General features: G+C 44.8%; 2 protein-coding genes across 2 annotated transcripts in view; one reads left to right on the top strand and one right to left on the bottom strand.

Annotated features, from left to right (window-relative positions):
• The first annotated feature begins 9849 nt into the window (after positions 1-9849).
• LOC119357200 (AT-hook motif nuclear-localized protein 9-like) lies at positions 9850-12320 on the top strand. Its single transcript, XM_037624187.1, has 5 exons — positions 9850-10747; positions 11257-11324; positions 11438-11581; positions 11665-11820; positions 11958-12320. Exons 1-5 carry the CDS (start codon positions 10141-10143, stop codon positions 12195-12197), a joined length of 1215 nt encoding a protein of 404 aa, XP_037480084.1. The 5' UTR covers positions 9850-10140; the 3' UTR covers positions 12198-12320.
• A 34-nt stretch (positions 12321-12354) lies between these two features.
• The window catches only part of LOC119357202 (probable phospholipid hydroperoxide glutathione peroxidase), a 2352-nt gene continuing 432 nt past the window's right edge, over positions 12355-14274 (bottom strand). Inside the window, exons 2-6 of the mRNA XM_037624188.1 lie at positions 14050-14126; positions 13909-13970; positions 12905-13023; positions 12635-12802; positions 12355-12549 (exon numbers count right to left, since the gene is read on the bottom strand). Of these exons, the coding sequence (XP_037480085.1) occupies positions 12520-12549; positions 12635-12802; positions 12905-13023; positions 13909-13970; positions 14050-14126 (456 nt within the window). The 3' untranslated portion in view covers positions 12355-12519. The remainder of the gene's footprint in view (positions 12550-12634; positions 12803-12904; positions 13024-13908; positions 13971-14049; positions 14127-14274) is intronic.

The following is a 14274-nucleotide window of genomic DNA, read 5'->3' on the forward strand; positions in this document are numbered from 1 at the left end:
TGCGCTTTACACCAATATGACCTAAACGGCAGTGCCATAAATAAGTTGCACTATCATTATTAACTTTACATCTTTTGGTTTCAATATTATGAATATGTGTATCACTAAGATCGAGATCCAATGAACTATTTTCATTGGGTGTGTAACCATATAAAGTTTTATTCATGTAAACAGAACAACAATTTATTCTTTTACTTAAATGAATAACCGTATTACAATAAACATGATCAAATCATATTCATGCTCAACGCAAACACCAAATAACACTTATTTAGTTTCAACACTAATCCCGAAATTATAGGGAGTGTGCGATGATGATCATATCAATCTTGGAACCACTTCCAACACACATCGTCACTTCACCCTTAACTAGTCTCTGTTTATTCTGCAACTCCCGTTTCGAGTTACTAATCTTAGCAACTGAACTAGTATCAAATACTTAGGGTTTGCTATAAACACTAGTAAAGTACACATCAATAACATGTATATCAAATATACTTATGTTCACTTTGCCATCCTTCTTATCCGCCAATCACTTGGGGTGATTCCGTTTCCGGTGACCAGTCCCTTTGCAGTAGAAGCATTTAGTCTCAGGCTTAGGACCAGACTTGGGCTTCTTCACTTGAGCAGCAACTTGCTTGCCGTTCTTCTTGAAGTTCCCCTTCTTCCCTTTGCCCTTTTCTTGAAACTAGTGGTCTTATCAACCATCAACACTTGATGTTTTTCTTGATTTCTACCTTCATTGATTTCATCATCACGAAGAGCTTGGGAGTTGTTTCCGTTATCCCTTGCATATTATAGTTCATCACGAAGTTCTACTAACTTGGTGATGGTGACTAGAGAATTCTGTCAATCACTATCTTATCTGGAAGATTAACTCCCACTTGATTCAAGCGATTGTAGTACCCAGACAATCTGAGCACATGCTCACTAGTTGAGCGATTCTCCTCCATCTTTTAGCTATAGAACTTGTTGGAGACTTCATATCTCACAACTCGGGTATTTGCTTGAAATATTAACTTCAATTCCTGGAACATCTCATATGGTCCATGACGTTTAAAACGTCTTTGAAGTCCCGATTCTAAGCCGTTAAGCATGGTGCACTTAAACTATCAAGTAGTCATCATATTGAGCTAGCCAAACGTTCATAACGTCTGCATCTGCTCCTGCAATAGGTCCGTCACCTAGCGGTGCATTAAGGACATAATTCCTCTGTGCAGCAATGAGGATTTAACCTCAGATCACGGATCAAATCCGCAACATTGCTACTAACATTTTTCAACACAATTTTCTCTAGGAACATATCAAAATAAACACAGGGAAGCAACAACGCGAGCTATTGATCTACAACATGATTTGCAAAATACTACCAGGACTAAGTTCATGATAAATTTAAGTTCAATTTAATCATATTACTTAAGAACTCCCACTTAGATAGACATCCCTCTAATCCTCTAAGTGATTACGTGATCCAAATCAACTAAACCATAACCGATCATCACGTGAGATGGAGTAGTTTTCAATGGTGAACATCGTTATGTTGATCATATCTACTATATGATTCACGCTCGACCTTTCAGTCTCCGTGTTCCGAGGCCATATCTGCATATGCTAGGCTCGTCAAGTTTAACCTGAGTATTCTGCGTGTGCAAAACTGGCTTGCACCCGTTGTAGATGGACGTAGAGCTTATCACACCCGATCATCACGTGGTGTCTGGGCACGACGAACTTTGGCAACGGTGCATACTCAGGGAAAACACTTCTTGATAATTTAGTGAGAGATCATCTTATAATGCTACCGTCAATCAAAGCAAGATAAGATGCATAATAAGATAAACATCACATGCAATCAATATAAGTGATATGATATGGTCATCATCATCTTGTGCTTGTGATCTCCATCTCCGAAGCACCGTCATGATCACCATCGTCACCGGCGCGACACCTTGATCTCCATCGTAGCATCGTTGTCGTCTCGCCAATCTTATGCTTCCACGACTATCACTACCGTTTAGTAATAAAGTAAAGCATTACATCGCGATTGCATTGCATACAATAAAGCGACAACCATATGGCTCCTGCCAGTTGCCGATAACTCGGTTACAAAACATGATCATCTCATACAATAAAATTCAGCATCATGCCTTGACCATATCACATCACAACATGCCCTGCAAAAACAAGTTAGACGTCCTCTACTTTGTTGTTGCATGTTTTACGTGGCTGCTACGGGCTTAAGTAAGAACCAATCTCACCTACGCATCAAAACCACAACGATAGTTTGTCAAATAGACTCCGTTTTAACCTTCTCAAGGACCGGGCGTAGCCATACTCGGTTCAACTAAAGTTGGAGAGATAGTCGCCCGCAAGCCATCTATGTGCAAAGCACATCGAGGGAACCGGTCTCGCGTAAGCGTACGCGTAAGGTTGGTCCGGGTCGTCTCGTCCAACAATACCGCCGAAACAAAGTATGACATGCTGGTAGGCAGTATGACTTGTATCGTCCACAACTCACTTGTGTTCTACTCGTGCATATAATATCAACATAAGTAACCTAGGCTCGGATGCCACTGTTGGGTTTCGTAGTAATTTCAAAAATTTCCTACGCACATGCAAGATCATGGTGATGTATAGCAACGAGAGGGGAGAGTGTTGTCTACATACCCTTGTAGACCGTAAGCGGAAGCGTTAGCACAACGCGGTTGATGTAGTCGTACGTCTTCACGGCCCGACCGATCAAGCACCGAAACTACGGCACCTCCGAGTTCTAGCACACGTTCAGCTCGATGACGTCCCTCGAACTCCGATCCAGCCGAGTGTCAAGGGAGAGTTCCGTCAGCACGACGGCGTGGTGACGATCTTGATGTTCTACCGTCGCAGGGCTTCGCCTAAGCACCGCTACGATATTATCGAGGTGGACTATGATGGAGGGGGGCACCGCACACGGCTAAGAGATCCAAGGGATCAATTGTTGTGTCTTTGGTGCTAGCCCTGCCCCTCTATTTATATGTTGAGCCCCGGGGTCGAAACTTGGAGCAAAAGCCTCCTCAAAGTCGGTTTTTCCCGAAAGGCAAGAGTCCCACTCGGACTCCAGGACCAAACGCCACAATCCTTGGCGTCTGGCCCAAACGCCATGGGCCTCGGCGTCTGGCCCTGACGCCAGGGTCTCCGGCGTTTGGCCCCCTGGACTCCACAAAACTCCTTTTGCACCGATCTAAAGCCTCATGGGCTTGACCCCTTGGCCTAACCATATCATCCAATATATGAATCTTTACGTCTCGACCATTTCGAGACTCCTCGTCATGTCCCCAATCTCATCCAGGACTCTGAACTCCTTCGGTACATCAAAACATGTAAACTCATAATATAACTGTCATCGTAACCTTAAGCGTGCGGACCCTACGGGTTCGAGAACAATGTAGACATGACCGAGACACGTCTCCGGTCAATAACCAATAGCGGGACCTGGATGCCCATATTGGCTCCTACATATTCTACGAAGATCTTTATCGGTCAGACCGCATAACAACATACGTTGTTCCCTTTGTCATCGGTATGTTACTTGCCCGAGATTCGATCGTCGGTATCCAATACCTAGTTCAATCTCGTTACTGGCAAGTCTCTTTACTCGTTCCGTAATACATCATCTCACAACTAACATATTAGTTGTAGTGCTTGCAAGGCTTATGTGATGTGCATTACCGAGAGGGCCCAGAGATACCTCTCCGACAATCGGAGTGACAAATCCTAATCTCGAAATACGCCAACCCAACATCTACTTTTGGAGACACCTGTAATGCTCCTTTATAATCACCCAGTTACGTTGTGACGTTTGGTAGCACCCAAGGTGTTCCTCCGGCAAACGGGAGTTGCATAATCTCATAGTTATAGGAACATGTATAAGTCATGAAGAAAGCAATAGCAACATACTAAACGATCAGGTGCTAAGCTAATGGAATGGGTCATGTCAATCAGATCATTCAACTAATGATGTGACCTCGTTACTCAAATAACAACTCTTTTGTCTATGGTTAGGAAACATAACCATCTTTGATTAACGAGCTAGTCAAGTAGAGGCATACTAGTGACACTCTGTTTGTCTATGTATTCACACATGTATTATGTTTCCGGTTAATACAATTCTAGCATGAATAATAAACATTTATCATGATATAAGGAAATAAATAATAACTTTATTATTGCCTCTAGGGCATATTTCCTTCAATTACGTAATCCAAATCAACTAAACCATGTCCGATCATCACGTGAGATGGAGTAGTTTCATTGGTGAACATCACTATGTTGATCATATCTACTATATGATTCACGCTCGACCTTTCGGTCTCCGTGTTCCGAGGCCATATCTGTATATGCTTGGCTCGTCAAGTATAACCTGAGTATTCCGCGTGTGCAACTGTTTTGCACCCGTGGTATTTGAACGTAGAGCCTATCACACCCAATCATCACGTGGTGTCTCAGCACGAAGAACTTTCGCAACGGTGCATACTCACGGAGATCACTTCTTGATAATTAGTGAGAGATCATCTTATAATGCTACCGTCAATCTAAGCAAGATAAGATGCATAAAAGATAAACATCACATGCAATCAATATAAGTGATATGATATGGCCATCATCATCTTGTGCTTGTGATCTCCATCCTCGAAGCACCGTCGTGATCACCATCGTCACCGGGGCGACACCTTGATCTCCATCGTAGCATCGTTGTCGTCTCGCTAATCGCATGCTTCCACGACTATCGCTACCGCTTAGTGATAAAGTAAAGCATTACAGCGCGATTGCATTGCATATAATAAAGCGACAACCATATGGCTCTTGCCAGTTGCCGATAACTCGGTTACAAAACATGATCATCTCATACAATAAAATTTAGCATCATGTCTTGACCATATCACATCACAGCCCCGCAAAAACAAGTTAGACGTCCTCTACTTTGTTGTTGCAAGTTTTACGTGGCTGCTACGGGCTTAAGCAAGAACCAATCTTACCTACGCATCAAAACCACAACGATAGTTTGTCAACTTGGTGCTGTTTTAACCTTCGCAAGGACCGGACATAGGCACACTCAGTTCAACTAAAGTTGGAGAAACTGTCACCCGCTAGCCACCTTTGTGCAAAGCACGTCGGGAGAACCGGTCTCGCATAAGCGTACGCGTAATGTCGGTCCGGGCCGCTTCGTCCAACAATACCGCCGAACCAAAATATGACATGCTGGTAAGCAGTATGACTTATATCGCCCACAACTCACTTGTGTTCTACTCGTGCATATAACATCAACACATAAAACCTGGCTCGGATACCACTGTTGGATTTCGTAGTAATTTCAAAAAAATTCCTACGCACACGCAAGATCATGGTGATGCATAGCAACGAGAGGGGGAGAGTGTGATCTACGTACCCTTGTAGATCGACAGCGGAAGCGTTAACTTGGTTGATGTAGTCGTACGTCTCCACGGCCCGACCGATCAAGCACCGAAACTACGGCACCTCCGAGTTCTAGCACACGTTCAGCTCGATGACGATCCCCGGACTCCGATCCAGCAAAGTGTCGGGGAAGAGTTCCGTCAGCACGACAGCATGGTAAACGATCTTGATGTTCTACCGTCGCAGGGCTTCGCCTAAGCACCGCTACAATATTATCGAGGACTATGGTGGAAGGGGGCACCGCACACGGCTAAGAATATGATCACGTGGATCAACTTGTGTCTCTAGGGGTGCCCCTTGTCTCCGTATATAAAGCCTCAAAGGAGGGGGCCGGTCGGCCATCATAGGGCGCGCCAGGAGGAGTCCTACTCCTTCCGGGAGTAGGACTCCCCCCTTTCCTAGTTGGAATAGGATTCGCGGAGGGGGGAAAGAGGAGAGAGAGAGGAGGAAGGGGGGCCGGCCCCCTCTCCTTGTCCTATTCGGACCAAGGGGGGAGGGGCGCGCGGCCCACCTCTGGCCACCTCTCCTCTCTTCCACTAAGGCCCACTAAGGCCCATATACATCCCGGGGGGTTCCGGTAACCTCCCGGTACTCCGGTAAAATCCCGATTTCACCCGGAACACTTCCGATATCCAAACATAGGCTTCCAATATATCAATCTTTATGTCTCGACCATTTCGAGACTCCTCGTCATGTCCGTGATCACATCCAGGACTCCAAACAAACTTCGGTACATCAAAATGCATAAACTCATAATATAACTGTCATCGTAACCTTAAGCGTGCGGACCCTACGGGTTCGAGAACAATGTAGACATGACCGAGACACGTCTCCGGTCAATAACCAATAGCGGAACCTGGATGCTCATATTGGCTCCTACATATTCTATGAAGATCTTTTATCGGTCAGACCGCATAACAACATACGTTGTTCCCTTTGTCACCGGTATGTTACTTGCCCGAGATTCGATCGTCGGTATCCCATACCTAGTTCAATCTCGTTACCGGCAAGTCTCTTTACTCGTTCCGTAATACATCATCCCGCAACTAACTCATTAGTTGCAATGCTTGCAAGGCTTCAGTGATGTGCATTACCAAGAGGGCCCAGAGATACCTCTCCGACAATCGGAGTGACAAATCCTAATCTCGAAATACGCCAACCCAACATGTACCTTTGGAGACACCTGTAGAGCACCTTTATAATCACCCAGTTACGTAGTGACGTTTGGTAGCACACAAAGTGTTCCTCCGGCAAACAGGAGTTGCATAATCTCATAGTCATAGGAACATGTATAAGTCATGAAGAAAGCAATAGCAACATACTAAACGATCGGGTGCTAAGCTAATGGAATGGGTCATGTCAATCAGATCATTCAACTAATGATGTGATCCCGTTAATCAAATGACAACTCTTTGTCCATGGTTAGGAAACATAACCATCTTTGATTAACGAGCTAGTCAAGTAGAGGCATACTAGTGACACTCTGTTTGTCTATGTATTCACACATGTATTATGTTTCCGGTTAATACAATTCTAGCATGAATAATAAACATTTATCATGATATAAGGAAATAAATAATAACTTTATTATTGCCTCTAGGGCATATTTCCTTCAAATTATTGAGATCCAACTAAGCCACCTACAACTAAAGCCCCTAAGCTCATGCAATTCAGGAAAAAAAATCAAGGTTGACCTATCAAAGGCCTTATCATAGTCTAGTTTAAGAACTACCCCTTTGTCCTGAGATTACAGCAAAGAATCGATTACTTCATGACAAGTGACAACACTTTCTAGGATGCACCTCTCTTTGATAAAGGCTGGTTGATTTACTAGAAATTATCTTATCCATGATTAGAACTTTGGTGAAGGTCTTAAAAACGTAGTTAAGGAGACTTATTGGCCCACCTTTTCTATAGTGGTAGCCAATAGCTCTTTAGGTATCATGGCAATCATGGCGAAATCATTAGATATCTAGTGTTCTCTCAGAAAAATCTTTGAACAAGGCCATTAAGTAAGACTTAACTAAATCCCTAAAGTGATGGTAGAAAAGGAAGGGAATCCCATTAGACCTGGCCCCATCAACATATGACTCAAAGACCTCTTAACCTCTTCTTAAAAAAAAAGGAACATCAAGCATCCTATTCTCGTAATTAGTTAGGAGGTCAGTATCCTAGAAAAGCTCATTAGCTGATAAGAAACATATTCTACCTTCTTTACTACATAACTTTTTGTAGTAGTATAATGCTACATAAAGCATGTCGTTAGTTTTAGTAACAGGACCATCAGGGCCTTGGAGGGTATGAACCAGCATCTTACTCCTCCTATGGTTAGCTAGTGCATGGAAATAAGTAGTATTCTTATCACCCTCCTTGATATCCCTATCTCTAGATCTTTGTCTAACCTTAGTTTCTTCTTTTAACCAAATTTTGTTCATCTCTAACTTAATCCGTTTCATTCTATCCAACTCGTCGGGAGAGAGCGCAATAGTTTCAACTTTGATGTCAAGACTATCATACTCCAACATCATATCCTTCTTGAGGTTTCTAAGTTCAGCCTCTATGTTGGAACTCCAACCTTTAACGGCTTTTCTAAGATTCCTAAATTTACTTTTCCAGATGTTGATTAGAAGGTCTACCACTCACAGGTTTGTTCCAGGCATTGGTAACTACAGTTCTAAAGTCCTCTCTCAATAGCCACCATATTTCAAATTTATAACTGGAACTTTTTGGTAGATGACCCGAACGAGAATCCCAAAAGGTGTTGTGACCGCCCAATCTAGGCAAGGCATGTATGATAGCTAAAGGAAAGAGGGAGTCAAGTTCAAATACTCCTTGCAACAGCAAGAAAAAAATATCAAAGACAACACTCTAAAAATAATGGGAGTTTAGCTTTCTAGGAAATGCACCTCTCATAACCAATTAATTCAACAACATGTTCAATATTGCACGAAACAAATGTTCTATAATTCCCCGCTAGAAGTTTCATTTCGTTGGGACTTGAACGACTAGAAATTAGTGGTGTGAAAGAAGCTACTCCACCACCTTTGTTGTTATTGACCTAACACAAGGGGGAGATGATTTTTGATGGAACTCACACCTTGCAATTCTCGATTATCTTGATGTATCATGAGTGTAAATTAGGGGCCCATATGCTTTTTTTTTTTAAAAACAGCAAAAAAATGCTTTTATTGTTGCTTTTGCTTGGTCTAAACGGTTGTTTTGCTACTTACACCCATAAAAAAAATTTAACCGGTCAAACGCTACCAGTCTCGATCAAATGAACATTGATACTGCAAGAATAACTATCCTACCTATGAGATACTGCTTAGTCCTACATGGAATCTACATGGCAAACTGTCAAAGCCAAATCAAGTCACCGAAAGTCTAAGAAACTAGCCATGGTCAACAAATCAAAGAAGACGTACCTAAATAAAAGGGAAAAAGAAAGCTTCAAGACCCATGAGAAAGAAGCCCATTAGGTGGATGGTCATGCGGGCCCAAGAGTAAGAGGACCATGCAACACCACCTCGGCACCTCCTCCTTCCAAATCCACCATGGAGGCATGGACGCAACAAGGGGGAGGGGGAGGGGTGTTAGCGCGATCATTCTCTGTAAGAGTTCATCACCATCTAATCGTCAATGACTGATTGTGATTTAGAATGACAAGGTGATACTAGATTCATGTTCGAAAATCTGGTTGATCACATGGCATAGCATGCATGTGTGGCCGTCTAGTCTTCGGAGCGGTTCTCCTCTACCTTGATTTATGTTTAGTCCCATGCCTTTGAACACTTAAGACACTCCCTCAGTAAAAAAATATAAGAGCGTTTAGGTAAGTTAGACTTTGTAAACATTCCAGTATGTATATTCTTTATTATTATTTTGTAATTGTGCGAAACAAGGCGGTGCGATCGACGAAGGGGAGCGTCGCCTTCCGGCGCACTGTTACTTGTGACAGAAAGAACAGGGGCGAAAAATATCTTCTCGAGGAGCACAGAGCAAGTTGCTTGGCAGATGACAGGCGGGGCCGGGGCTATTCCACGGACTACTGTAGAATGGGGGCTGGGATGGAGCGGGCGGGTAGCGACATGCCACCCCACCCCACCCCGCGCTAGGCCAGCGGATGGATGGATGGATGGATGGATGATGCCGCGCGCCCGACGAAAGCTATGGCGGCAACGGGCGGCCTTTTCGTTGGGCGAAAGGAACGGAACCGAAATCTTATCGGTACCGCCGGGACGGGTGTGTCGCCTCGTCTCGCCTATCTATCTGTCTGTGTGGGGCGGGGGCGCGGTGGCCGCCGTTCCATCCATCCATCCATCGGTGATGGATCCATCGGTGGTGCTGTGCCCATCCTCCATCCTCCATCCTCCATCCTGGCTGACAAACACATCCAAGCGGCTACTTGCCCGCTTGCGCGTGCATGTAGGCCAACCGCGTCATCTTATCTCCCTCCCATCATTGCCTCCTCCTCCTCCTCCTCCTGATCTATCCAGCTGCTCGTCCGGTGGCGCATCCCATCTCCTCCTCATCCCTTCTTTCTCCGGTGGTGCCGGCGCCGCCTGTCCGCGCCGGAGGAGGAGCCAGGGAGCTTCGCTTGGCGCTCGGCGGGAGGTGGTCGATCGTGTTCGTGCATGATCAGGGCGAGGGCAGCTGGCTGCGCTTTTGGAGGAGGAAGAAAGCAGTGATCCATGCATGGATGGCAAAGACCTCATCTCACCGTCCGACCTGCCGCCATTCTATGGCCAGCAGCAGCAGCAGCAGCAGCACCTCCGCATGCTCGGCGGCACCGGCGGCGGCGGGGGGCAGCATAGCCCCTCCTCGCTCGCCGGGATGCACTCCGTCATCCGCCCCATGCCCAACATGAGCATGAGCCCCACCGCCATCCTCCAGTCCATCGGCGGCGGCGCCTCCTCCCTCGCCGGCATGCAGTTCAACATGGACAACACCACGTCCCCTTCCTCCATGTTGCAGCACGCCGGCAACATGGGCGGCTCTGTTTCTGGCTCGGGCACGACGATGCCGGTGGCCAGCCCGCCGCCGGAGCCCGTCAAGCGGAAGCGGGGCAGGCCGCGCAAGTACGGGCCCGACGGCGCCATGAAGCACCACATGTCCTCGTCTTCCTCGTCGGCGCATCATCAGCAGCAGCAACATCAGATGATGGTCGCGCCTCAGCAGAGGATGGGGTCGATGGCCGGGCAGGGCATGGCGGGCGGGCTCGACGACGCGGCCCAGAAGAAGAAGCGCGGCCGACCGCCAGGCACCGGGAAGAAGCTCTCCTCACCCAGCAGTAAACCCTCCGGTCAGTACATATATACACCCAATTCTGAATTTTATTTATTTCTTGTAAAGTCTGAATTTTATATATGCACTGTCCTACTTAAGGTGATTAATTCAGATTTCTATCAAATTCCAATCTACTGCCTGCCAATTGTCAACAGAACATCTGTACTGTGCAGTACCTGCTGTAGCAAAGGAATGTTGATTTTTGATGATTTTAACAGTGTCATTAGCCTAATTTGCTTATCAGTTGCTGCCATCTTAGAAATCATTTGTTCGTATTTTAGTTTTAAATACATCCATTTTGATCCATTTCCGCGACAAGTAATTCCGGACGGAGGGAGTAGTTTGTATGCACACTCTGAAGTCTGATTTGGGCTGGAGACATAGCAAAAAAAACCTTCAACTGTCACAGCATAGTCTGCAGTTCACTGAAACCACAACGAATAAAATTAATTCCTGATGGTTATCTTCCTTTTCTGGGGTCTCCTGATCATCATCTATGTTGCTGAAAATTGTTATTTTGTCCAGGCAATGCGTTCCCTGGTTCAGCTGGAACGAGCTTTACTCCCCACATCATCACAGCATCTCCTTCAGAGGTATGCACGCAATGCAAAACTGGGACAATGCCACCTAAATTCTATTCTATTCCTCTGTTACCCTGCTGCACCTGATGAACTGACAGACAGAATCATATCAATTGCCTTGACAGGACGTCGCGGGGAAGATCGCGGCATTCGCGAACCAGTCACCGAGGGCGGTGTGCGTGCTCTCAGCGATGGGGTCCGTCTCCAGGGCCGTCCTGCGCCACCCGGCAGATCATCCTCCTTCCTACAATAACCCTGCCATTTACGAGGTAAGCGACCATCCTATATGCATATCAAAGGAGTGATGCACCTGAGACTTATAAGTAACCCTGCATGATGTGAATGTTTGTAGGGATTGTATGAAATCCTGAGTTTATCCGGCTCTTACAATCTGAACGAGGGCCAGCAAAATCAAACCGACGGGATCAGCGTCACGCTCTGCAGCCCGGAGAGGCATGTCATTGGAGGTGTCCTGGGTGGAGCATTGGTGGCTGCCAGTACTGTGCAGGTAACAGCAATCTACTAGATCAGCCTCATCTGCTAAGATTCAGACATGGAACCAAGCTCCTGCATCCAGATCAACCTCATTTGCTAAGATTCAGACATACAACATAAAAGTTTCTAATCCTGTTTGGCATTGTGCAGGTGGTGCTAGGGACTTTTGTGCAAGGAGGATCCAAATCAAAGTCCAAGAAAGCCGCGAAACCACCAGCTTTCGGTCCCGACTCGCTCACCGGCGCTGGGCCAGATGTGGTGTCGCCCAGCTCAGGACATAACCAAAACCTAACGTCGCCGCCCTCCGTTGTATCAACGGGAGGGTGGCCTAGCTCTGGGATATTTGACACACGAAGTTCCAACATTGATATCAACTCTTCTAGAGGATAGCTCATATTTGTCGACACTTCCATCTCTTGAGAGATTTTTCTGTTCCCAAAAAGAATACCAAATGTATACTTTGGAATAGCCCATTCGGTTTTTGAGATCATTCTTATAGATTACTCTCCAGGCTGTGTTTTGTTGCATCGATATAATTTTGTTTATATTTCAGCGAAATGTTATTTCCTTTCACCGTGTAGAAAACAGAGTAGCATACAACAGACTGGAGTTACTCTTGATAGAGCAAGTGTACATACACATACAGTAGCAGAAAGAACAGATGACACATACACATGACACGCCGACGCATGATCTTCCCTGGAGATATACCTCAAACCTCCAACAGCTTCTTGATGTCATTCTGCGGAAACAACATTCACCAAGTGAATTACCGTTCTGTTGGAGACGAGGAATACAGAAAATAAACTGTTGAGTTAGAGCATCACCTCAATGCCGAGTGGGGACCAGGTCGGTGCATATCGGTTCATGACGTGCCCCTCTTTGTCAACTAGAAACTTGGTGAAGTTCCACTTGATACGTTCTCCAAATAGACCGCCCCTCTCTGACTTCAAGAACTTGTACAGTGGGGCAGCATTGTTGCCGTTCACGTCAACCTGTTGTCAACTCAGAAATGTTTAGATAAAAAATAAGTGCATTTGTGTTTGGAAGCTAGCACGCACACAGAAATGGAAACAAAGATTTTCGCTGGAATAGACCTTGCGAAAAATAGGAAACTCTGCTTGGAAGCGATTGCAAGCAAACTCCACAATCTTCTCATCGCTATCTGGTTCCTGTCCAGCAAATTGATTGCAGGGGAACGCCAATATCTCCAATCCTAATTGCAGCAGAAAACACGCAACGATAAATGAAGATTGAAGACGAAGTATAAAATGCAAGTTATTTGACCTGCACAATGGCACATCTTGTCTTACTATTTATTTATAACTCATCATACTAAAGACTTGCAGCCTAACATAAACTGTAGATTTCTCTTCTATCATTTTTTTTAAGGTCTTCTATCATTATTTAGCCCAAGGTTGGTTCCAATCTCAAATCTGAAAACTAACTCAACTTGAATAGTTGGATCCAAATATAGCATAGCTTCTGTAATATCTGTTTGATGGGAAGCAAACTGTTGATCAGGTCCCACTTCTAGGACTTTTTGACACCACTGTAGTCTTGTAAAAGCAATATGACTTCAAAACACATTCAGTCATAGTATAAGCCTATACCTGAGAAGCCATGCTCTTGACCAGCTAGGCAAGCTACAGGTAAGTTCTGCTGCTGCTTTAGTAAGCAGGTGAAGTGTATTCTGTATGCACACATTATGACCGAGAAACCACTCAGATGCCACATCTGTTGTGCTGATTGGATTGCATTTCTTATGAGTTTCTACTCTCTAGTGAAGGCAAAGACAATGGATTTTTCTCTAAAAAAATGGAACATTCCCCGCGATGTACAAAAGTGATGCATCGAAGAGTTTTAATCATTCCCCACAACAAGATATAACCATACCATTTAAATACAAAGCATTTATATCATATATCGTGTTCAGTTTTAATACAAATAGCAAATGAACAAAAAACATGGTTAAGAACCGTACAACGTACCAAATTAGAATCTGCTAAACTACTAAATAAGGCTGGGGTGAATATAATGCATTAGATAGAGCTACTGCTATAGTGGAATGACATGTGCAAAGCTATAGAAAAGTAGGTACCTTTCTCCCTGTATTTCTCATAGAGCTGACCCAGTTCCGTGTAGTTGGAATTGGCCAGACCACTGCAGGGATATCAACTCAGGTGGTGTAAACACAGATTCAAACAGGAGGATTTCAAACTAAAACTGCAAAACACGCTACCATCGAGATGCGACATTCACAATAAGCAGGACTTTCCCCTTGTATCTGCTGAGCTCAACATCATTTCCTCTTACATCCTGCAGAGAAATCCCACGGGTGTTTCGGTTAGAAGGATGGCATGGAACTGTGAACTGTACATGAATGAAAACAAACGGACATACTGAATAATTTAATTATCTTCTTGTTCGCAAGCAAATCATCCACAAGAATATATGATGGATGAAC

This window comes from Triticum dicoccoides, chromosome 2A (assembly GCF_002162155.2).
Source record: "Triticum dicoccoides isolate Atlit2015 ecotype Zavitan chromosome 2A, WEW_v2.0, whole genome shotgun sequence".
Taxonomy (NCBI): Eukaryota; Viridiplantae; Streptophyta; class Magnoliopsida; order Poales; family Poaceae; genus Triticum; species Triticum dicoccoides.